The 25,055-nt window shown below is 43.4% G+C and overlaps 2 protein-coding genes across 2 annotated transcripts in view; both read right to left on the minus strand.

Annotated features, from left to right (window-relative positions):
- LOC125234179 (unconventional myosin-IXa-like) overlaps positions 1-25,055 on the minus strand; it is a 73,212-nt gene that overhangs the window by 13,152 nt on the left and 35,005 nt on the right. Inside the window, 12 exon segments of the mRNA XM_048140386.1 lie at positions 2,427-2,611; positions 3,459-3,600; positions 3,990-4,105; positions 4,411-4,593; positions 4,986-5,123; positions 5,347-5,451; positions 5,759-5,920; positions 12,975-13,244; positions 13,732-13,918; positions 14,358-14,558; positions 15,277-15,435; positions 16,090-16,222. Coding sequence (XP_047996343.1) covers positions 2,427-2,611; positions 3,459-3,600; positions 3,990-4,105; positions 4,411-4,593; positions 4,986-5,123; positions 5,347-5,451; positions 5,759-5,920; positions 12,975-13,244; positions 13,732-13,918; positions 14,358-14,558; positions 15,277-15,435; positions 16,090-16,222 — 1,981 coding nt within the window.
- On the minus strand, positions 20,041-24,595 carry LOC125233927. Its single transcript, XM_048140099.1, has 2 exons — positions 23,617-24,595; positions 20,041-20,747 (listed from the first exon to the last, which is right to left on the minus strand). The coding sequence occupies exons 1-2, from the start codon at positions 24,410-24,412 to the stop codon at positions 20,734-20,736; spliced, it is 810 nt and encodes a 269-aa protein (XP_047996056.1). The 5' UTR covers positions 24,413-24,595; the 3' UTR covers positions 20,041-20,733.

Genomic DNA, 25,055 nt, shown 5'->3' on the forward strand with positions numbered 1-25,055 from the left:
ACAGTTTTTCGCAAAAATACCGCAAATTTCCTCATTCTCGCCTTTCATCTCATAGCGCGACTCCCATGATGCCTCTGTCCATCCTCGTTCCCAATTTTAAAATGGCGTTTAGATTGTTGCAGCGCGAACGAAATTAAACTTATGTTGGTTGCAATAAGACGTAGATTTGTTTAAAAATATGCACACCTGCGATCTGCGGTCATAAAATTTTATGGCTTTCGCGATGATCACATTAATTAATGTCATAACCGCCAATTGCTTGCATTTGAAATTGAACTTTAAGTACTAAGAAATAACGTTGTTTTTGTAAAAAAATTAAAGTAGTTTTTACTACATTGCGAAGTTTTCGTTTGTCAACTAGACGCACACATTTGCAACTAAGCGATCGGACACTTTTGAGTGTCGAATTTGTAGGTGATAGTGTATCTTGGGAAGTTTAAATCGATGCCTGACCTCTATTAAATTTCCCTGACAATTCCCTGACTTTTCCATGACCAGTGAAATTCCCTGACTTTTCCCGGTTTTCCCGGTTTTCCAGAAAGTGGCCACCCTGTTTTAATACGCGGATAACACTTCCTACTTTAGTCTCGGAAATGCGAATAGTTTAAAAAGAAAACTGATTAACGGTAACGATTTTTGCAGCATGGAACTTTCTTACAAAAAAGTGGGTAGAATCATAAAGCACCGCTCGTTCATTTCTATAGTGAGAACCCCGAAAGACGAATAATGATCGCTAGCGAGGCATAACATATCTCATTATTCAAGACGAACGAGCGTAAATTAAAAGGGAAGAAAGAATTGACGGATGAAATTGAAAAATTTCATAATTCCGAAACGTTATAAGCCACTTTTAAAATAAAAACACGAATAACTCTGGTTTGACCAGAAGTAACAAGGAAATAGAAACTAAAAGATTAATTTCGAGACACCATGCTGTAAAAATGTTCGAACGGAATACGCGACAACCGGTCACTTCGGCGTTCGACGAAACAATGAGGGTGGCTGGTGGCGGGTCGGGGCGCGAGGAGCCTTATGTTGCAGGTGGGAAAAACGGGACTACCAACATCGCGGCGGTGTGACGCCGGAGCGACTTACAACGAACGATGGCGCCATCTATCTGTCCGATGCGACGTCTACGACGTACTCTCTCTCTATAAAGACCTCGGATATACAAACGGCACAAATAATAACACTATCGAGGTACTAGCGAATCTGTAAATATACGATAAACCGAATAAGCCTTAGATGCCACGTATGCTTCGCTTAAAATTCAATTAGGATATTACTTGAACGTTCATGTAAATTCGTCGATAAATTCGGCAGCCGTCTTCTACTCTGAACCTTCGTCCATATATTCTGTGGCTGTGACTAGGCACTCTGAATCTTCGTCGATATATTTGGTCGCTTCGACTAATAAGCTCTCTGAATCTTCGTCGATGTATTTAGTGGGCGACTTGCGAACGACTAGACACTCGGAGGAGTCCTGCGAGGACAGTCTTCGGTAACAGCAGACGGGGATGGACGTAGAGCCGAGAATGTGAAAGGGCTCGGGGTCGCATTCCCAAATAGTCCTGAAATTAGTCGCACTTAGGAAAGATGTATTGTAACATTGTGGATTGTAAGATTTGTAAGCCAATCTCTTCAATTTGCTCAATAACTTCTTCAAAAGTATATAATATACAATAAATACGAACTGATTGTGATCACTGACTGTAGAAGTATGTAGTGTTAAATGCCAGAAAATCATCAGCTGTCAAACTAGGGACACGAATATTAGATTTTACAAGAAAATGGTTTGTGAAATCGCAATATTTTAGGAATGTAATTGGACACTTTCTGTATCACTTAACCTATTAAATGCTTAGATTTTTTTATATAGGGCTTAGGCACAATATATTATAAGGCTTAGTTTATAAGGCGGGCAGAGTACAGCTCGGAGCTGTCATGCAACATAATGGCGACATGAAGCGACACGAGTTTAGAGGCGACATTATTAATGACACGTCTTCTTACGAGGCATCTGGTATCGGTATCGAGGCATCGCATATTATACATAGACGCTAGTACTATAAACGTATAAAAAGTAGCACGTATGAGACGTTTTACCTGTAAAAGCAAAAATATTTGAGTTTATTGAGGTTATTTACAAAGCAAGAAATACACTTGGGCCATCAATAAATATGCCGATACTGTAATTGTTCAAATACGTGTTTTCATATTTACAGCCAAAGTAACTATTCCTATTTCATACTTTTTTGTATGCCATGAACGGTTTATAGTGTTTCAAGAACTGGTGAATGTATTTATATCCTGCCAACCGCGCTGATGTCCTCCTAAGGACCGTTAGGACTTATGGCTCCATTCGCCAGAACTGGACGCATTACACAGCGTGTACAAAGAGCAGATTTGACAGACAAAAGCTGTACCTGATAAGCGTGGGCAGGTTGGAGGTGAGTATGGCCTTCTCCTTCTGTATCTCGCAGATGTGGCCCACGAGAAGGCGCTCCTCTCTGCGTTCCTCGGGCTGCGCGCTGCGCAGCGACGACAGCCGGTCCGTGGCCGTGTGGCACGCGGTGTCTAGTGTGGCGATGTCTTGCAGCATGCCGCGGACCTGCGAAATATACAATCAGTTGCTGTAAATACGGATAAGGTAAGGTGCTTCAGTGGCTAGCCTCAATCGAGTTAGGGTCGGTTGCATCAAACCGTCTGTCACCGTTAAAGCGTTCGTTAAATTTTATTGTATGGGAAATTCCATAGACGTCTGCTGATTGACGATGATGTGTCTGTCAAATGTGGTTGATGCAACTGGCCCTTAGTCTAGGAGGCTCTCCACGAATGCTTCGAGTTTCTTGCAGAAGTTTATTTCAAGATAAGAAGGATTATTAATTATAATACGTAACTTCTCAAGACATTCCGGATATCAAACCGTACTCTTACACGGATGTAAAACAAAAACTTTACGTTAATATTTGTAAACGCGTTTAGTTACTTCACGTTTCTTCACGCTTCACCAGCACAACACGTTAAATAATTAAGAAAAATATCGACCTCATCATCCTCCTTGCGTTATCCCGGCTCATTTGCCACGGCTCATTGGAGCCTGGGGTTTGCTTTGACAACTAATCCCAAGATTTGGCGTAGGCACTAGTTTTTACGAAAGCGACTGCCATCTGACCTTCCAACCCGAAGGGTAAACTAGACCTTATTGGAATTAGGCCGGTTTTCTCACGATGTTTTCCTTCACTGAAAAGGGACTGGCAAATATCAAATGACATTTCGCACATAAATTCCGAAAAACTCATTGGTGCGAGCCGGGGTTCGAACCCGCTAGGCTACAAGCGCTTCTATGAAAAATATCCACCTATACGGTATCAAATATCAATGTTCACTACGGATACGAATTTGTAGTGGTAACGAGCGTGTTTCGGTCGTGACCTGACGATATAATGTGTACTCACGGTGCGGATCTTGTCGGACAGGATGGCCTCGAGGCAGGCGGTCTGGCGCGCGATGTCGTGCAGCGAGTCCTGCGCCGGCTGCACCTTGTGCGTGCGCAGGATGCACGGCGCGAACACGATCGCCAGCGCGTTCGGGCCCATTCTGAACAAGTTATATTATGTTTAACGTACGGAGTACAGCTTGCCAAAAAATAATACAAATGGAATTAATTTCTATTGTCATAAGTATTCTATTGTAGTAAGTGTCGCTTACTGTTCTGACACAAAAGTGACTCAATAGTTTCCAATGCAAAACGGTTTACATAGACAGTGGCGCCCCTATTATTTTCTACTCTTTTTTTACAGCCTGTACAAAGGGTCCAGGTCAGGAGTCAGGTTGCTCGTATAAACAACAAATCTACAGTTTGAAAATCGGTCAACACGCATTTGTACCAGAATAGGGCTTTCCAGTCATCGCACAGCCCATTACAATCGGATATTCACATCTTGCAGCCGAAGCAAAATATACAGAGATGAGTTTTTGTTGCTTACCTGTTATTTTCTTCCCCTAATGCTACCCTCGCTAAATGGAATATTAGCCTCTCCACTAAGTCGAAGTTAGGTTTGGGTAGCTTTCTTAGAATCGTAAATATACTGGATACTCGTTCCTGTAAACAATACCAATAGTGAAAATCAAACATTTTGTAATAAAAATGGAATGTAAAACATTTGAGTATTTGTAAAGTCAATGTGAAAAATGGGGCTTTTCAGTCAAACCTGTACGGAGAATCGTTAATCTGTCCAGCGGAACAAGTCAAAATCGGAAGACGGTAAATAATACTAAGGCCATATCTAAATTTTTTAAAACTATCGTCATATTTTAGAACATCACTTGCAACGCTAGCGCGTCCATCTCTTAGCTCTATTCTTAGTTTATCGTTGAAACAAAAGGCCTAGTGATGTGACGACATACTTGCGGGTCGGAGATGTCGGCGGCGATGATGAAGTCGTCGTACAGGTCGAAGGTGAGCAGCGGCTCGGGCAGGTCGCGGAAGAAGCCCTTGAGTACCGAGGCGCGCACGTGCACCGCGTACAGCTCGAGGCGCTCCACGCCTTCCTCGGGCCGCTCGTCTAGCAAACGCCGTAGCTCCCGCACCTACATCATACACTTCGTGTTTATAATGTTCGACAGCTAATCATAGTCATGACCCATCGCGCGGCAGAACAATATTAAGTTTTTCGCGCTTAGCGTGTAGCTTTGCCGCAGTAAGTTTTCAGTACAAAATGGTAAGCCCGACATGAGCTGATTGCCGGAGATCGTCAAGGAAAAAAATAGGCCGCACGAGGGGTCACGTGTCACGACATAACCGTGTCGGAGTTATACGAAATTTAACCCTATCCTATCTGCAAAGAAGCTGAAGGCAAATCAAATGACTAACCATTAAATGTACCTATCACATAAGGGCAAGAAGAATTTGAACTTTAATATTCCAACCTATGGTTCAAATTACAGTGCGGTCCTGGAAAGAGGTTAATTTTAGAGTGTACCTTGGAACTGAGTCCGCTTTTCCTGTAGAGCCCCTCGGTGTAGAGGCCGGTCATCTCGATGGTGGTGATGAGGCGGTCCACCACTATCGGGATGTTGCTGTCGCCCGTCGGCAGTTCGCTAAGAGGGACTCCAAACACCTGGAAATAAACAACAAGGTATTCCTTTAAAAACTGTTTTTTTTTTCAAATTTAAATTATCTTGAGGCATACTCAAGTCACTTAACTCATTTTACAGTTGAATTCACAAGCTTTATGGTCACTCGCTTAACATGTATTTTAGGTCGCAATCAACAATAGCAGTCACGCAATCCCAACCTCACATGGCGACCTTGCCAGGATTTATACGAATATTACGAATTACCTTTCCCCGCTTGCACACGCCGAGCTGCTCTCGACCGCCAGCGTCCACGGCGCCCACGATAGCGGCGGAGGGCGCGCCTGCTTCTTTGCGGCATTGCGTTGATACCTGCAAAGGTTATATGTAATTTCTGTATGCATTTAAAAATAAATGGTCTCTTAAGCCTAATTTCCTTAAACCCAATATGGATTGCTAATTTGTCTGATGAATGGGAACAGCCATATTTCTAATCATTTGTGAAACCGTAAAACCCCTTATCTTCGTCTTGCTTTGTAAATGTTGAAATCGCCGCATAGGTTTTACGGGTACCTGGTTTAATTTAGTAAATTATATGGAATATTCACTCAATACTCGGCGATAATTTCACCTTTAATGATGTCAGTCGAAGATGGATATCATAGGATTAGTTGTTTACCTTCATATAGCACTTCTTGTGTGACGCCAGCTTACACGTCTGGCAAATGAGTGAGCGCTCTATAGGCCACATGAAGAACGTCTTGCAGATCTCGCACTCCGTAGGAATGTTTATCATAGAGAGAATAAATGTGTGCCCTTTGTACTGTATTGGATCGTCCACCTGGAAAAGACGGAACCGATGATTGAAAGTTGACACAGAATTTCTGCTATGCTACGACAGGTAAATGATTTACATAGTGTTAGCGTAGTTCGGAACGTCCCCGAGCTGACAGCTCGGCAGTGGGTGGACGAGAAGTCAAGATGGCTACCGCCCTGGATCGTAGCAGCGTCGGTCTAAGTGCTGTCATACATTTTACGTGGAAATAAATTAATAATTCAAGACTCAGTGCGTTTTACTGTTAATAATTCAGAAGTGCGATCTCTGAATTTCATGCCTACGTAGTATTTCGGTCAAATTAGTTAATAATCGAACTGTTTGAAGAAGCGTCATTTGCGCGCGAAATGGGCGCGTACGCACTTTGGTAAAATAATGGTAAAATGCATTAAGTTTTGAGTCGCGAAGTGTTTAACACTTTCGAAACCGGGCTCTACGCGGCGCTACGACATTTTCGCTACATACGGGGAAACCCATGTAATCGGCTACGCTTCTACGAGCGGTGTGCCCGACAGTCGGGTTCTTGGTAGCGAAAGTGTTAAATGGTTTGTTGAAAAGTTATTCAATAAATGTATGATATTTTCATAACGAAAAAGTACGCAAGTACAACAAAATTGTCGCCTGGCGACTGCGGTAAGTTACGAGCATGAGTCGAGGCAATAACACTCGATTACGAATGTGTTACACTGGTTGGATGTGGCTATTACCATCCCTGAATACAGGTATGTTCAATTGTTCAAATACGTGAACGTTTTCTGTCAAGAAATTGTAATAAACAATTACGCACCAATAACCTAACGCGTAAGATGATAATGGACTTTGATCCTTATTGTGTGAAGTCCAGTAGATAAATACTAACAGGAATGTACATTTTGAAGTTGGTGTATATCATTTGGTGTGTTTCTGGTATGAAACTTATACATTATTATTACATAAATGCATGCACAACATGCATTGGTATTTATTATAATACCACTCTAGTCTTAGAGTGGCTGTGCTGGTTTTGAGCTTAATTTACAGAACAGAAATGATAACTTCAACTCCATGGCATACCGGTGTTTGATGATGGTACAAATATGAATGCCTTGGGACAAAATGATGTGAAACAAAATATCTGGATGTAATAATCAACATGACTGAGATCCCGTCCCAGCCTGATGTTGGCTTACAAGGTAACAAAGTGAACTGCTTATGGATAACAAAGCAGGTACTACTCTAAGATATTATGTTTTATACATGTTTAGAAATAATAAATATAAAATGTGTACAGTGAACTCGGTGAACATTCACCTAAAATGCGCAAAGTGTGATATTTCATTAATGATGGGTTGCACATGGTTTAGTTTGTGCTGTTGGGAAATTATACAAGTGATCATAATAAAATTGTGTTACACAATAATTATTGCAAGTCAAGGAGCAAGGGTTTATGGTTTCAAGTCTAAGAATAAGTATTCTTAGTAAGTGTACAATATATGAAATTGGTATCTTGAAGATGAGACTATCTTGATGACTGTGATGTGTATTGAAGACTGATTTCAATATTGAATAATGATTATGATGTGTTCAGTAAAGTTTTAGTAACCACTGAGGTAAGGTAATGCGAATGTGAGTGTAATATTGCTGAAGGTTTACCGGAGCCATATTAGACAAGTTAGCTTCTCGCCTATCAGCGGAGGAAGTTATAGCATGATATTTAAGTCATTTAAAATTACATTTAGTAAATACTTTCAATTAAAAAAAAAAATGTATGATGTTAAAAATAAAAGTGGTTGGCACTTGATAGTACCTAATGCGGTACAGTAATGTTGCCGATGACAACAGTATTGGTGACTACCCGAGACTACAACAAAAATTCAATGGTCATTTTATTATGATCCCATTTAAGTTTAATTGATTGATGATTAATTATTCAGCTTAGTTCCTCTTAGTGAAAGGAGTGATTTTATTATTACATTGTCATTTATTGACTGGCATGAAGGAAATGTTGTACTTTGCTGAAAGTATAGTAAGTCTGTTGGTGTGATTTTGAATATTGTTACTATTTCTTACTGTTTGATTGTTTTGAGATGTGTGTCTGTGTACTCTGTGTGTGTGCTCACATTATGTTTACAGATATTACTTATAGTGTAATATTGACCTGTTTAACAAATACAAGTATAAGTTCAGCAATGGCTGTGGAATTGTGGATTCCGCAAGAGGAATCATGAGAAAACTGACCGCTACCTGTTGAACAGTTGTGGGAATGTGAACACATCTCAAATTAGTCTTAAAGCAAAAGGTATGATGAGGTGTGCCTATAAGAAGTATTTATGCAGAATATCAACAAAGTACACATGTAAAGTATGGGTATTTATTGTTATCAAAGTATTGTTTTGTGTTGTGAGCATGTCTGTGTTTAAATGTTCACAGATAGCAATTGTGGTGGAATGTTGGCCTGCAAAATGCAAAATGTGATACTAATAATTGCTGCTTGGTTCACAAGAGCAGTAGTGTGGATTTACTAAGCATTTTGTAGTCAAGTGTTTGCAACACATGTGGACAGTTTTACCAGCAGAAAATAATAGTGATGAGGGTGTATCCCTGCACAATTAATACAGTATACTGATTTACTGTTATCAAAGTACTACTTGTCTTTCTGTGTGTGTTTTTACATTATGTTCACAGATAGTAAATGTGATAGAATATTGGTCTGCGCAATGTGAAATGTGACAGTAGTAGTCACTGCTTGTTGCTGCTTGTTTCACAAGAATGGATTAAGGGTTACATTGATAACCTTGTGGTCAAGTGTTTGTAACACATGATCAATGAATGGCTAGTACAAAATAATAGCAAAAGGGGTTTATTCATGCACAATGGATATGGTATGGTGATTTAATGTTATCAAAGTTGTTGTATTAGTGTATGTTTACATTATGTTCTTTGATCATTGTGAAAGTGGAATGAAGGCCTGAACAATGCAAAATGTGACTCTAATAGTTACTGCTTGCTTCACAAGATAGAAACAGAGGATGAATTGATCATAATTATTATGGCCAAGTGTTTATAACACATGTTCAACTTACAAAAAAACTTATAAGAGTTTTATTCATGCAAAATGAGTATGGTATGGTGATTACTGTTATCAAAGTATTATTTGTCTCTGTGTGTGTTCTTACATTGTGTTCACAGATAGTATTTGTGATGGAAAATTGGCACATAAACTAAAGCAAGCATGGTGTTAGCTGGTGAGGCTGTTGTGTAAAGTTCATACAAGATAAAAATAAATATGCTTGTTGAAAGACTGTAAACGTATTTCAAGTGGGAAATAATGGTGAGACGGATACTTAAGGTTGTTGTTGCCCATTGCAATTTAATCAAGTGAGTGTGCAGTAGTCTGATTTTGACAAAATTATTAATCATGGTGATCTTTATACAAAAGGTTAACTAAGTGTTGGGTCCTTTACTGGACCAATGGTATGATATGATTGATGCTGCACAAGCTGCTAAACTGCACAAGTAATAATTTGCCACTGTAGGCCGTACTGTATAATTTCTATTTCCCAATTAAATGTTGGAGTAAGTTATGTATTGTTAAGTGCTCTAACACTGTTGGTGGCTTGATTTTATGAATAACATCTGGTATGAGTACCTAAAGGAATTAATGTCCAACTGAAACTGAGTAAACATGGATAATTTGAAGTCTGAGGTTCTGGATTTTGGAATCTTTTCAAAGCTGAGTAAAATATTAGTGTAATGGAACACGGTAGTATTATATGAAACAACATAAAGCCAATGGTGCTACATTGTGTGGAACAATTTACTGCTTTTAGTATGGTTTCAGAGGAAACATATGCAAGTATGTGTTCGGTTTGGAGTATTGCTGGCATTGCTGCTAGTGAGAAATGCTGACATGGCTGAGCGCGACAAGGCATGGTCGCGGTTGCCAATGAGAAGTACTGAACAGTAAGCTGTCAGCGTGAGACTCCCAAGAGGATGAAGTAAGTTGTTTTCACACGCCTCTGGGCGGTGATGCCTGTAGCGCCTCTGGCGGTGATGTCTGTAGTCACGACGCTTGTTGCGGTGACATGTGTTTTCACACGCCTCTGGGCGGAGCTGGCTGTAGTCACGACGCTTGTTGCGGTGACATGTGTTTTCACACGCCTCTGGCGGTGATGTCTGTAGTCACGATGCTTGTTGCGGTGACATGTGTTTTCACACGCCTCTGGCGGTGATGTCTGTAGTCACGACGCTTGTTGCGGTGACATGTGTTTTCACACGCCTCTGGCGGTGATGTCTGTAGTCACGACGCTTGTTGCGGTGACATGTGTTTTCACACGCCTCTGGCGGTGATGTCTGTAGTCACGACGCTTGTTGCGGTGACATGTGTTTTCACACGCCTCTGGCGGTGATGTCTGTAGTCACGACGCTTGTTGCGGTGACATGTGTTTTCACACGCCTCTGGCGGTGATGTCTGTAGTCACGACGCTTGTAGCGGTGACATGTGTTTTCACACGCCTGTGTGCGGTGATGTCTGTCTGTAGTCACGACGCTTGTAGCGGTGACATGTGTTTTCACACGCCTGTGTGCGGTGATGTCTGTAGTCACGACGCTTGTAGCGGTGACATGTGTTTTCACACGCCTGTGTGCGGTGATGTCTGTCTGTAGTCACGACGCTTGTAGCGGTGACATGTGTTTTCACACGCCTGTGTGCGGTGATGTCTGTAGTCACGACGCTTGTAGCGGTGATATGTGTTTTCACACGCCTGTGTGCGGTGTTGCCTGTAGTCACTAGGTTTCTCGCGGTGACGCCTGTTTCATTAACGCCTGTGTGTGGTGTTGCCTGTAGTCACTACGCTTCTCGCGGTGACGCCTGTTTCATTAACGCCTGTGTGTGGTGTTGCCTGTAGTCACCAAGCTTCTCGCGGTGACGCCTGTTCCATTAACGCATGTGTGCGGTGTTGCCTGTAGTCACTACGCTTCTCGCGGTGACGCCTGTTTCATCAACGCCTGTGTGTGGTGTTGCCCGTAGTCACTAGGCTTCTCGCGGTGACGCCTGTTTCATTAACGCCTGTGTGTGGTGTTGCCTGTAGTCAGTACGCTTCTCGCAGTGACGCCTGTTCCATTAACGCCTGTGTGTGGTGTTGCCTGTAGTCACTACGCTTCTCGCGGTGACGCCTGTTCCATTAACGCCTGTGTGCGGTGTTGTCTGTAGTCACTACGCTTTTCGCGGTGAAGCCTGTTCTATTAACGCTTGTGTGCGGTGTTGCCTGTAGTCACTACGCTTCTCGCGGTGACGCCTGTTTCATGAACGCCTGGTGCGGTATTGTCTGTAGTCACTACGCTTTTTGCGGTGATGCTTGTTTCCAAGACGCCTTCGGGTCGTCAATCATGACTTGTCTGTAGTCACGACGCTTCTTGCGGTGACGTCTATTTTCAGGACGCCATGTGTGGCGTTACCTCCCATGATGCTTTGGGCGGAGAAGTTCTGTACCTACTGTGTATGCCAGACTGAGAGAAGTGGATAACGTCATTCTCTGCAGTCTCTGCACTCGTGACGAAGTCGCAAGATACGGCTGCTATTGCGCGGTGGCGGTGACTGTGAACTCGATGGAGTTTGCGGCATGGGCCTGAGATGAACATTGAGGATAGTCGGTAACACGTATGGTGCTGGTAAGGCAGAACACAACATTAATTACGAGTAAAGTTTAGATGTACCCTAGTTATGTTTGAGGGTCAATGACTACTTTAACTTTGGTCAATACAAAATTGGTATTGAGACAAGACAACAGACTACTATGATCTGTTTGTGTAATGTTCTGTAGCCCGTTGATAAGATGTAAATTGTAATAATGTTTCACAGTTCAGGTTGGACTATGAAATGCACGGTTATTCTGAAATCATATTGTTCGTTGTGATAAAACGGAACACGTGTAACATTAATAATATGAATTACAGAATTGGAGAGACTATAATGGCTGGTTAATATCTATGCTTCGGATTGGAGGCGGCCGTAGACGTGGAGTTAGGCGCTTGGTGTACAGCCGAGGCCCACCGAGCCGAGCGAATGTCTTGTGCTGACCCTGCGTGGAGCACGCATCTTTGGATTGGAGGCTGCCGTAGACGTGGAGCTAGGCGCTTGGTGTACAGCCGAGGCCCACCGAGCCGAGCGAGTGTCTTGTGCTGACCCTGCGTGAAGCACGCATCTTCTACATCACTGACGTCAGACGTGAGCCCGTTCCATGTTTTTGTTATAACAGCGTGGTGCATATGCACCTATAACTTTTCTGGTCTGAAGGTCATGCAAGTCATGCATCATAATTTTTATGATTGAATTAATTTCAAGTAGTTCTTAAATATAATTTTCGACGTTGGATAATTGAAGGTCTGTTGAGCCTTGATTGAAAATATCTTATAAGTTTTCTCGTTTAGCTATGGAAACAGTAGAAGTGACTTGTGGGTGTATTTTCTTATACTGATAGAATAGAAATCTAGAATGTATCTATTCTCACGAAAACAATAATTTGGTGAGAGACTTACTAGTGTCCTGAACGGATCTGGGTTTGGTATTCTGGAAGGATGATGAAAAGCCTCTTGAAACAATGGCTTGCATTCGGGCAAAGCATTCACATGAATTTGGTTGTTTCGCAGAGTTAGCGGACTAGTGGGCTAACTGCCACTGGTGAGCTGAGCTGCGAAGTGCGTGGTGGACTGGTGGTGAAGTTCAGTGGCCCACGCGTGGGAGATTTCCTTTGTGGGCAAAGGATAAGGTCGAATGGCCGATCTGTTAGCGTAGTTCGGAACGTCCCCGAGCTGACAGCTCGGCAGTGGGTGGACGAGAAGTCAAGATGGCTACCGCCCTGGATCGTAGCAGCGTCGGTCTAAGTGCTGTCATACATTTTACGTGGAAATAAATTAATAATTCAAGACTCAGTGCGTTTTACTGTTAATAATAGGTACATAAATGGACTTGTCGACACTCATGGTGATTCAGCGTGCGAAACGTAACTGCTACTGTAACACAATGCGTTTGACTACTATAACGCAAGCGATCGGGTCTTTATCCCCCAGAGTAGGTACTTACTTTTCTCTTTTTATCCTTTTTCCGTTTAGTCCTGCCTTTATCAACATCATGTTGGCTCATAAACTCGTCCATGAACCCTCTAAAAGCGTTGACACCCATCGTAATAGACAGCGTGGAGCCCTCGCGCGCGCACACCGTCTCCATAACGTGAAGGAAGTTGCCTATTAGGTCCTTGTACTTGAGCGCGGAGCCGCGAGTCTCGACCACGCTGTACGTCGCTACTAGGTTGTCTTTGAACTCGCGTAGCGCGTGCTTGAATACCCTGTCCACCTGTGGATGTAATGTTTTAGCATTAGTATTATAATGGGGAAGTTTTAGTAAGTTCTCATAAATCGGACGGAGGTTAGAAAAAATTGAGTAATCCTCTGTTATATTTCTTATTTAAAAGATAGCACTGATAATTGGGAGCAGTCAAAGACGTCGGCCAAGGTGTTACGGTGTAACAACTGGAAACATACTTATCCCATCTAGCGACCCACCATACAAACAATTTGCCAATCAAATTTGAATCAATGGCATTATAAAACAGGGCTGAATTTTATTTTTTTGAAAATCGAACGAATCAAAACAAAAGCAGCTCAATTCTAATTAACGTAGATTCAAATTCCATCGTAGGTATTTTGTCCTAGTATTAGGACATTGAGCCCCAGGAGGTTAAAAGGAAAGTAACAACACAAGAATCCCGTTTTAAAGGTAGAATAAATTCCTGAACCTGCTTATTGGCGGCACATCTTCGTTTCTCTAGCTAGTGACTCACCTCGGATTGCTTCTCGTTCTCACTGGACTCCATCTGGAAGATCTTCTTGGTGATGAAGTTCTGCATGGCGTGCAGCTCGTTGGCGTCAGAGATGATCTTGTCCGTGCGGTCCATGAACTCGGACGTGCCCGTGAGGTTGAAGTTCGTACTTGAGGAACTTTTGTGATCGGCGCCCATGTGTGGTTTTCTGTGAAAATACACAAAATTAAGCAATCAACACACATTTGGAAGGGAGCAACCGGGCGAAAGACGAAATTATTACACTTTGTTATTCGTTAGCTTCGCTCACTTTCATAACATAACGTTCCTCATACATGCTCGGTTTCGGGTACTTCTGACCTGGAAATATTTCCCCGACTTTGTCGAGAAAAGTTCGCCTAGGTTTTCAACTATCACCCGATCCTTGCACTCACCCTTCATACAATTTCTTCGTTAATCTTCTCTCATCGATCCTTATTTTCTTAATTACTTTTATTGAAGTAAAGCTTCTAATGCGAATTTCAACTGACAGAAAACGTTTAACGCCCAGTGTAGCCAACTTGAATTTTGAAATACCCCTTTCTATTCTCATTTCCATTACGAAGTTTCACTTCTTCCACGCACTATTTATTTGATGAAAGCCGTACCTGTATTTGTGCCGGCCGCGGCCGGGCGCGGCGACGGGGCTGGAGCAGGGCATGGTGATGACGCCCTTGTTCTGGATGCACTTGGTGTGGTACAGCTGCTTGCAGTCGATGCAGCGCTGGCCCTGCGTCACGAACGCGTCGATCGCCTGGTGGCAGTACACGCACTTGTCGCCTTTTGCGAACCGCGTGCCTTTCCGAAACCTGGAAGGTAAAGTTGCCAGTTTTAGATCCAATGACAATATTAGGTGGTGTAGGCGGAGTACCGTGAGTCCTCTACGCCTAGAGCGAGTAAGGAGCGCCTTACAGAATACCACAGCCAAATAGCACTAGACCCTACTCATAGTTCCTGCCGGTGAGTAAGGATGCCAGAGCTCAACGAGGGTGTGGTGTGCTGGTGACGGAAGGACCTACGGAACTAACTTGTTCCATCTTTTGTCCTTTGAGTCGTCGGCAACCCAAACCCTCCTTAGAACTTGTACACTCTTTTTTGCTGTGTACTTAACACAGCAAAGAGGAATGTACAAGTTTCTAATGGGGTGGCAACGCGCACGTGACACTCCTTGAGTTGCAGGCGTTCATATATGACGGTGACCGCTTTCCATCAGGCGGACCGTATGCTTGTTTGCCACCAACGTAGTATAAAAAAGGAGCCCAATAAGAAAAAATGGTGTTGTTTTTACCCGGTGAACGGATAATTCCTTCTAGTAAGATGAGAACCTTCAGACGTGTCGGACGCCTCGGTGGTTGCCAAGCTCGAGTGTCAAGTCAGTTTGTAGTAGTTTTTAGATCTTTGCAACAAAGTTTACCCATAGATCCTACCTATTATACCTATAACACCGTGCAGTGGAAACACTTCCTTCATCTGTCATCGTCGATACGAGCGGCTAAGTATGGGAATAAGGTGGCAGCTAGCCAGTACCTGTGGCCCGCTATCCGGAAGAGCCCGTTGGTGGTCTGTCCGATGTAGTCTGTGGAGCGCGGGTCTGCGGGCCGCGGTTCCGGGTCGGAGTTGCGGCGCCGCACTTCACCGCGCAGTGGAGGTGCTTCTAGTAGTGGACCCATCATCTCTGACGCCGCCCTGTTGAATCAAAAACATTTTTATTCATTCGTAGCAAGGTTTGTGGAGTGCAAAAAAGTATTGTTACGACAAAATTTTATACATGGCTGGGTTGTTCTAATAGGTTTTTTTCGTATGAGCTCAGCCACACATGCGCGTTTTGAAAGCGCAGCGTTAGCGCCGGACGGAGCATATTGCGAGCGTTTTCAAAAAGCGCATTCTGCATATGGTAACTTCTAAGCCTATTTTGCAACTGTAAACTTCTAAGTGATGTTTAATGACACATAAGAAATCAAAATTCGTAAGAAACTATAAGATTAAGTAGCAATTATATGCTAATAAAATCGTGTGTTTGCATAAACACTAAAACTAAAGCTGAGGGAGCCTCACTTAAAAATATGCGAGGCGTGTTTCGAACTAACGTTGCAAGTTGTTACGAACTCGGTATGTAACCGGCAGAAGGTGGAGCGAGCCTACTTTTAGAGCAGGGTTTCTTAAAGTGAGGTCCACAGACCCTTTAGGGGTCTGTATAAAGTTTCACGGGGGTCCGCAGTAGCTCAGTTACTGAACTTGACGTGACCTAAGTGTAAAATTATTTTTATAGTAGTCCATGTCATTGCGAAAATGATGAAAGCGAGTTAAGAAACCTGTTGTAGAGTGCCATGTGATACGTACCGCTTGATGTCGTGGTGGTCGTTGTGCTCGGCGTCGGGCTGATCAGGCGCGCGGCGCGGCGAGCGGCGCGCGGCCCTCGCCGGCACGGCGGGCGGCCCGTCCGCCTCCACCGAGCGCTGGATGGTGGCACACGCTGCAACAATCACAATATTATCATATTCTTACAATGAAGTATCAGTTACAGAACATCTGCACTTGATAAACCTACTCAGTACACGTCCAGTCCATATACGATTTAGATGCCAGTTGCGCCAACCGCGCTTGATTAAGTGATCGATATTCGATACCATCGGAGGCGCCGCGGTGATTAAGTGTGCGACTTCTCTCAACGAGTTGAAATAGCTACCGTGCACGGAGTGAGCAGCAAAGTGATTACAGCAATATGTAGATCGACACGGAATATCTGATAGAGTGAAAAAAAGAAAAAATAGCAATGCATTCAAAACCTGTTTGAAGCGAAAACTTAATAATTCGCTTTTGCATTAGGTACATAATACATATCCCTCCTTTAGGACTACTTATAGCAAATTAACCAATATGTTACAAAAAAATAATAAGATTGTATGTCCCCAAAATCAACACTGACACCTGATGTAGGTATGTCCTTTGAGGGACAAAATTAATGTTTTTTTAATTAAACGCAAACATTGAAAAATAAGACTTTATATCCCCAATATCAACACTGACACTGAGAGAAAAAATTAGTGTGCTTTTTTTTGCAAACATTGCAAATGCAGACGAAAAAAGTGTGATGAAGTTTATGAATAAAGGCATATAAACGTAAACGCACAACTCACCGAAGTAATAAAATAGTAACTTAATACACACATTCACATATCCCATCAGGAGGAGGATCACCCAGAACAACATAAGATACGCAAAACATTTCTCTTCACTCGACTGTTTGTCAATCGGCACTACTCGCACTGACATCCTTTCATCACTATATTTACTATACTGATTGAATAGTTGCATTTTCATTTATAACAAAATACAAAAAATAGTTGAACGTAAACACATTAGCAAAAAGACTCCCAGTAGCATACGATAAGACTGCCTAATGAGCTTAATGCAAAACAAAATTTGCTAATTAACTTGAACGGGAAAATTTTAGTTTTAAAATCTATTGTATTTTTTTTACATTAGACTTAATTTATTTTATTTGTGAGTGTATTTAGTAAAACGTCCCACTTTATCGGTTACCATTAAGGCGAGATTTACTTGTATCTTTATATGAATAAACAGACAAAGCAGCCTTAAAGCAATCGATAAAGTGAGACGTTTTCCCGTGCACACTCACATTTAATCTTTATTGCACAGTAAAATAATGTCCAGAAGGCGAACTTAATGCCAGAAGGCATTCTCTGCCGGCTAACCTTTGGGCCGAACTGTGATGTGTAAGCATACCTAATTAGATTAAGTAGGCTAGATGCTTTATATATGGAAACTGTATTACTCATAATGATCAGCTTATTCTATCTGTATTCTAATCGACATTACATATTGATGCCTTGGAGAGTCAACATGTGTTTCATTTATTAAACTCTACTACATCCCTACCGAATAGAACATGCACCAATAGCTTCGACCAATACATGGCGACCTTGCCAAAGCGTGTCAGCGTGTTGAGGAACTACGACCACTAAGGCTTCTCTGCAGCATTTCGTCGGTTTGCTATTTTCAAGATGGGGAAAACTGTGTCTAGAGTGGAGAAGGAAGAGGTCATCATAGCTCAGGCCGGTCAGGGCAATAGCGCCAGGACGAGTCAGGACATCAGCCACGCGGATGGGCAATCATACATAACGATGGCTATGGGAGTGATGATCACCGTTATCTTCGTCTATCTCGTCTGGAAAAGGATCCACAAGTGTCTGACGCAGAAGATCGAGCGCCAGGCGGCTGCTATGGTGATGCGCAGGCGTGCGTCCGTCTAAGGTGGCGGGCAGCGGCTGTCGTGGGGATTCCTGGAGCGCTGCGGATCGGCAAAGCAGTGTGAGTGTCCTACCACGAACTAAGTGACAAAGACTTTCATCGGACTACCGGAAAAATCATGTAAGTGTAGTGAAGTGACAAAGACTTTCATCGGCCTGCCGGGAAATCATGTAAGTGTAGTGAATTATTTTCCTATGGACTGTAGACCTTATCGTGTGGCGTTATATTAGCTTAAGGCTCGTTATAGTTATGCCAGATGTTTTAGAATTTTATAAGCGCATTAATTATTTTAAGGAATATTTGCTTAAGCTTGGGCCAGTTAGAAGAAGCGAGAAGTTAGGGCAGGAAAAATTTTCGGAAGCAAAGTCGGTTTATAACGAGTATAATGCCTATTTAGAGATTTATATTTCAAAGGTAGAAAAGGGGGAAGTGCCCCTCGACAATAAGGTACAACAGTATATTGCGGAAGTCGAAAGAGCATATGCTAAAATATTGCAACTGTTCGGGGAATCGCAACAATTAATTAATTCAAACATGGGTTCCAAATCGAATTTCGACTTGAAGACGGCAGTCTCTCTTTTGCCCGTCATGGATGATACTGAAAAGGTTTCTTTGCAATTAATCGACGCCATAGAGTTGTATGGGACAATGATAGTCGAAGCTGACATCCCGGTGTTGATAAATTTCGTTTTGAAAACACGTTTGTCTTACAATGCAAAACTGCGGTTAACAGGTACCTATACCACAGTAGCGAGTTTAATTGCAGATATGAAACTTCATCTGCTAACTCGGAGGTCGGATACCGCTTTGCAGAAACAGTTGCAGACGGCTAGGCAGGCGGGAAAGAGTATAGAGCAGTTCGGTAGAGATTTAGAGGATATTTTTGTCAAGCTGACAATTTCACAAGCCAATGGTGATTCGAGTGCTTACAGTGTTCTAAAACCCCTTAATGAAAGGCAGGCTATTCACAGGTTTACCAGTGGTTTGCGAAATGACCGGTTAAGTACGGTAATATCGGCTCGCAATTACACGTCTCTTAAAGACGCAATACAGGGTGCTAAGGATGAAGAGATTGCGATGACACCAACACCCTCAGAGCAGGTGTTCGCGGTGCGCGGTAGGGGTGCAAGAGCCCAAATAGCTTCGGGTCGTGGAAATGTATATTTCAACAGTAGGGTAGGTGCAGCGAGACACCCGCAGTACGAGTACAGGAAAACCGAAGGACGCGCTTCCTACTTGCCCAGAGGCAGAGGCGGTGGCGCTTTCAGGGGTGGTTTACGCGGCCATGGATATCGTAAGAGCTACGGGCATAATGGTAACGGTTTCGGACCCCGTAAGCCCCATAATAAGCAGTACGTAAACACGGCTCGTGAGTGCAATGACACGAACGAGTCACCAGCCAGATCGTCTGATCTTCAGTTTTTTCGTAACTAACACCTTACCTTATATTATGGCCTTCGGTAACGTGAATTCAGTTCAGCTTCACGTAAATGGAAAGTCGTTGACATGGCTATTGGACACCGGAGCGTCATTGAGTGCAGTCAAATATGGTTCGATAAGACCAACAGCTCCGATGATTCACCCACACACAACAAACGTAAATGGGCTAGGCGGTGTAATTACATCTGTTGGTTACAGCTATCTCGATTTATTTTATGAGACAAATGAATCATTTAGTCACAAATTTCATGTTTTTGAAAATTTACCGGTTGACGCGGACGGGATCCTGGGTCAGGATTTCTTAAAAAAATATAGAGGCAATATAGATTTTGAAACGGACGTTTTGAAATTGAAAAACGGTAACCGCACATCCTTTATACCGGTACGCGTTTACTCTACACATAGCAGTAACGAACAATCATTCATTGAGTTACCTTCGCGAAGTGAAATTTTTGTAAAAGTTCCCATTAATGTCGCGGGAGATTTTGTTGTTTATGCCAGCGAAGTATGCCTCACTCTGTTAGATCTGATCTGCGCGGGGGGTGCTACGGGAGGGTACACGACCGTCAAACACACGAGCTAGTTTAACACTGGTTTATTATCATATACATGCAGAACAGGTTACAAACACAGCGGCGCGCACTCACACACTCATACATACCTAACACTCCTCCCTCTTATAGCTAGAGCTTAATACCTAAACCTTAATACTAATCACTGATTGTCTCCTCGGTATCGTAATCTTGCGTGGGAGTTGCAAACTGGGGGCTTATCGCATAACGTCGCCTAATACTGGCAGGCGGCGTTGTAAGCGTTGTCGAACCCTCGGTCCGAGCCGGGTCTTGGTCTGCCGGTGTGGCAGTCTCATCCAGCCTCTCTCCCTCCTGTGGCTGTGAAGAGAGCGGGTCCGCAGCAGCAGGTGGTGCAGTACTCGCGGCGCTCGCGCTCGTCGTGGAGGGCGCGGCGGTGGCGGTGGCGGCGGCGGCGGCCGGCGTGGCGGGCGCCGACGTCGACGACGGTATGTCTGGCACGACGTCGGGATCCCACTGCGAGTTGTCGCTTAGTATGGGGAATGGATGAGCCCTCAGTTGATCTATGTGTCTGGTTAACTCGCAGTCCAATTGTGGTACATAAACTAGGTACATGACTTTCCCGATCTGTTTTCTTACGATACCTTCGATCCAAGTAATCTTCTTATTATTATTAGTGTATTTTGTTAACCACACGTTGTCCTTAATTTTGAAATTGGGTCGTTGAACTCCTTTGTAATATTTAGCCTGTAAGGACTGACGTTGTTCCACATTTTCAATGAGGTCTGTGGACGAAGGAGACGGTGCGAACGGATTTATCAAATCTAGCCTCGATCGTAACTCTCGGCCGTATACTAATTCGGCGGGTGATTTACCTGTGGTACTGTTTTTGGAGTTCCTATAGTCAAATAAAAATTTCCATATTTTTGCCTGGTTTAGTTTATTATTGGGGCTACTTAGAATAATACCTTTTAACCCCTTCTTTATGACCTTTACCAGTGATTCCGCTTGACCGTTGCTCGAAGCGTGATAAACGGGGACAAAACATGTTTTATCCCGTTAACGGCACAAAACATACTAAAATCTTGGGAAGTAAAAGAAGTGCCATTATCGCTCACTAAAGTGTGAGGTACGCCAAATCGTGACATATAATCATACAGCCGCTCAATAACAGCCCTCGACCCGTACGACGTCAACATACTGTAACATTCGACCCATTTGCTATAAGCGTCAACGATAATTAGGTATACGTGATTATTGAACGGGCCCAAGAAATCAATATGTAGTCGATAAAATGGGTGCGGAGGCATCGGCCAGCTGGCTAGCGGCGCGTGCGGCGGCGCGGGGCGCAGCGCGGCGCACACGCCGCACGCGCCCGCCAGCCGCTCCAGCGCCGCGTCTACGCCGGGGAACCATAGCCGCGCCCGCGCCGAAGCCTTCATTTTCACTATGCCGAAATGAGAACTATGTAATTCGTTACAAATACTGTCCCTTAATGACGAAGGAATGACAACCTTATGCCCACGCATCAAACATCCATTTTCGAATGACAACTGCGATCTACAATAATAATATGGTTTTAATTCTTTATCATTCGTCTTCCTAGGCCACCCATTCATGACATATTGCTTAACCGTGCTAAGTACCTTATCGCGGTCGGTTTCGCGCTGGAGGTCGGCCAGCGTCACGGGCAAACTACCCTCAACCACAAAATTGACGTAAGCGGTTCTTACCTCACATTCCTCAGCGGTGCGTCCGCGCCCCGCCTCCCCTGCCTCCCCCGCCCCTGCCGCCCCGCGAGTCGGAAGGCACGCTCGCGATAGATAATCAGCACTGTTTTGTTTACTGGTTATATACTCGATTGTATAATTATAGGCTGATAAAAATATCGCATAACGTTGCAGTCTGTTAGCGGATATTTCAGGGATGCCCTTATGGGGTCCGAATATTGAGAGTAGGGGCTTGTGGTCCGTCCGCAACACAAATGGAACTGACCGACCATATAAGTATTGGTGGAAACGCCTAATTCCAAAAATAATCGCAGTAGCTTCCTTCTGAATTTGCGCATACTTTTTTTCCGCTGTCGTAAGCGTACGGGAAGCGTACGCTATTGGCCTTTCCACTCCGTCAGTGCCCCTCTGTGAAAGAACGGACCCCAAGCCCACCGGTGACGCGTCTACAGTTAAAATCAAGGTAGCACTGGGGTCAAAATGGGCTAAAGTACTATCTGAAGCAAGAATATTTTTTACTTTATTAAATGCGTCGTCATGGATAGACGTCCAGTCCCATTTAGTATTTTTTTTTAATAATTCGTACAATGGGCTTAAAACTGAAGATGCCGACGGTACAAAATTGCGGTAATAGTTGGCTAGGCCTAAGAAAGACTGTAGCTGAGCTACGTTTTCGGGTTTAGGCGCCTCCAAAATAGCCTTAACCTTGTCCGGTGATTTCCTTACCCCGTGTTTATCTATGACATGACCTAGATAAGAAACTTCGTCCTTGAAGAATTCACACTTGCTCATTTGAACGGTTAGATTCGCGTCTTCTAGACGTCGCAATACCGCGGTTAACCTTTCTTTATGTTGGATTTTATTTGTACCCGTAATTAGGATATCATCCAATAAAAAAATTATTCCATCTATCCCCGCAAGTACGCATTCCATGGCACGCTGGAAAATGGCAGGAGCAGATGCCAGCCCAAACACTAACCGCGTATATATATATAAACCCCGGTGAGTATTAATACATGTCAAGTTTTGTGACTTTTCTCCAAGGACAAATTGGTTATATGCCATTGATAAGTCTATTTTACTAAATTGTACGCCCCCGTGTAGTTTAGATAATAAGTCGTTAACAGAAGGTAAAGGATATTGATCTATTAATAACTGTTTATTAATAGTGACGGAGTAGTCTGCACACAGCCTTATGCTACCGTCCTTCTTCAAAGCTGGCACTACTGGTGACGCGTATTCAGAGTGTTGGACGGGTTTTAAAATACCTAATTCAATTAACCTATCTAATTCTTTATCTATCTTTTCCTTTAAAGCATAAGGCACCTGTCTAGCTTTGAAGAAGATCGGTTTAGCGTCCGGTTTGAGGTTTAAGTCGACGGTATATTTATTAAATTTCCCCAATTTGCCTGAAAAGACATGAGGGAACTTTAAGGACAATTCCTCCATAATATCCTCCTCGCAATGGCGCTCGGCGTGCGCGGGCGACGCGGGCGGCGCGGCCGCGGGCGCGGGCGCGGGGGCGGCGCTCACGGCGTGTACGCCGCGATTCGCCCGTGCCAGCTCCAAGTCAAATGCGCGAATAAAATTTCTACCAAGAATTGGCGGGCCCCCTTTTTTTACTACATGTAAGGTAATCAAATGGGTTTCATCGTTATATGTAATGGGCACAGTAATAATACCTATCGGAACGATAACATGGCCCGAGTAAACAAATAATTGTTTACTTGTTTTCGATAATGGCATTTCTTTAAAATGGGAATTGTAGAACCTTTCAGTAATAATGCTTACCGCCGCCCCACTGTCTATTTCAAACTCCAAAAACAGATCACCGATTTGAACACGTCCCGTCATGGGCTTGCCCTTTAAGCACCGAATATTATAAAATTGCTTACCGTCGTCTCCTTCGTCCTCATACCCTTCCTCTACGAACTTCACTGCGTCCTTGAACGTGCACATCTTACGTAAATGTCCTTTCCTGTTACACTTTTTGCACTTATAGTTTTTGTAGCCGCATTGATTAGATTTATGATTGGTAAACCCGCAAACACTGCATTTTTCCTTCTTGGAGATGTTGAACACGGAGTCCGGGCCCGTCGCCGCCACGTCGGCGCCGGCGCCCGCTGCGCTCGCCCCCGGAGCCTGCGCGGCGGTGGCGCGCCGCGCGCACCGTACGCTCTCTGCCAAGTCGATGGCCTTGGCCAGGGTCAGGTCCTCTTGATTTTGGGCGAACAGCTTATCCTTTTCGCGTCCTGCCACCATGCCCATGATAAATTTATCCAGCAAGGCTTCTTCCAAATTTTTAAACCCGCAATGTGTCGCCAAACCTCTAATCCTGGCTGCCCACTGAGTGTGACTTTCGCCTGGTCGTTGTGTTGCCGAGTAGAAGGTGGACTTCTCCGCGAAACCCAGTCGTTTCGGTATGAAATGATCGTCGAAAATTTTAATTATTTTGACATATTCCAATTCTTCCACCTTGTCAGGCAATGCCAGGTCACTAGCTAACTTAAACGACGATTCGCTTAGTGCACTTAGTAAAATTGCTCTTCTTTTGACCGCGGACTTATCGGTCTGATCATTTATGTCGTTGGCAATAAACCATTGACTTAGCCGAGATTTGTAGCTGATCCAGTCCTGCGAAGTGTGATCAAAAGTAGAAAGCACACCAAACGTTGCTCCCGTAGTGGCCATAATTGTGATATTATATTAAAACGCGAGTCCGAACGTCGCCACGTGTTAGATCTGCGCGGGGGGTGCTACGGGAGGGTACACGACCGTCAAACACACGAGCTAGTTTAACACTGGTTTATTATCATATACATGCAGAACAGGTTACAAACACAGCGGCGCGCACTCACACACTCATACATACCTAACAGAGCAGTTGCAATGACGGGTTTGAATTACTTACAATGTATCGTTTACCTTGACGATATTATCGTCATGGGACGAAATCTTCAGGAGCATAGCAAAAATTTAATAGACGTATTTTCGAGGCTGAGGAAAGTCAACTTTAAACTTAACCCACTAAAATGTACGTTTCTAAAAAAGGAAATTTTATATTTAGGCCATTTAGTTACGTCAGATGGAATCAAACCAGATCCAAGCAAAATTTTAGCGATTAAAAATTATCCAACTCCAAAAAATGAAGATGAAGCTAGAAGGTTCGTAGCGTTTGCGAACTATTACAGAAAATTTATTCCGAAGTTTGCCGAAATAGCTCAGCCAATAAATAATTTATTTAAAAAAAACGTAGACTTTGTATGGACTAATGAATGTTCAGATGCATTTAATACCCTAAAAACAGCAATGAGTAACCCACCATTGCTACAAT

The sequence above is a fragment of the Leguminivora glycinivorella genome, chromosome 15, assembly GCF_023078275.1.
Source record: "Leguminivora glycinivorella isolate SPB_JAAS2020 chromosome 15, LegGlyc_1.1, whole genome shotgun sequence".
Taxonomy (NCBI): Eukaryota; Metazoa; Arthropoda; class Insecta; order Lepidoptera; family Tortricidae; genus Leguminivora; species Leguminivora glycinivorella.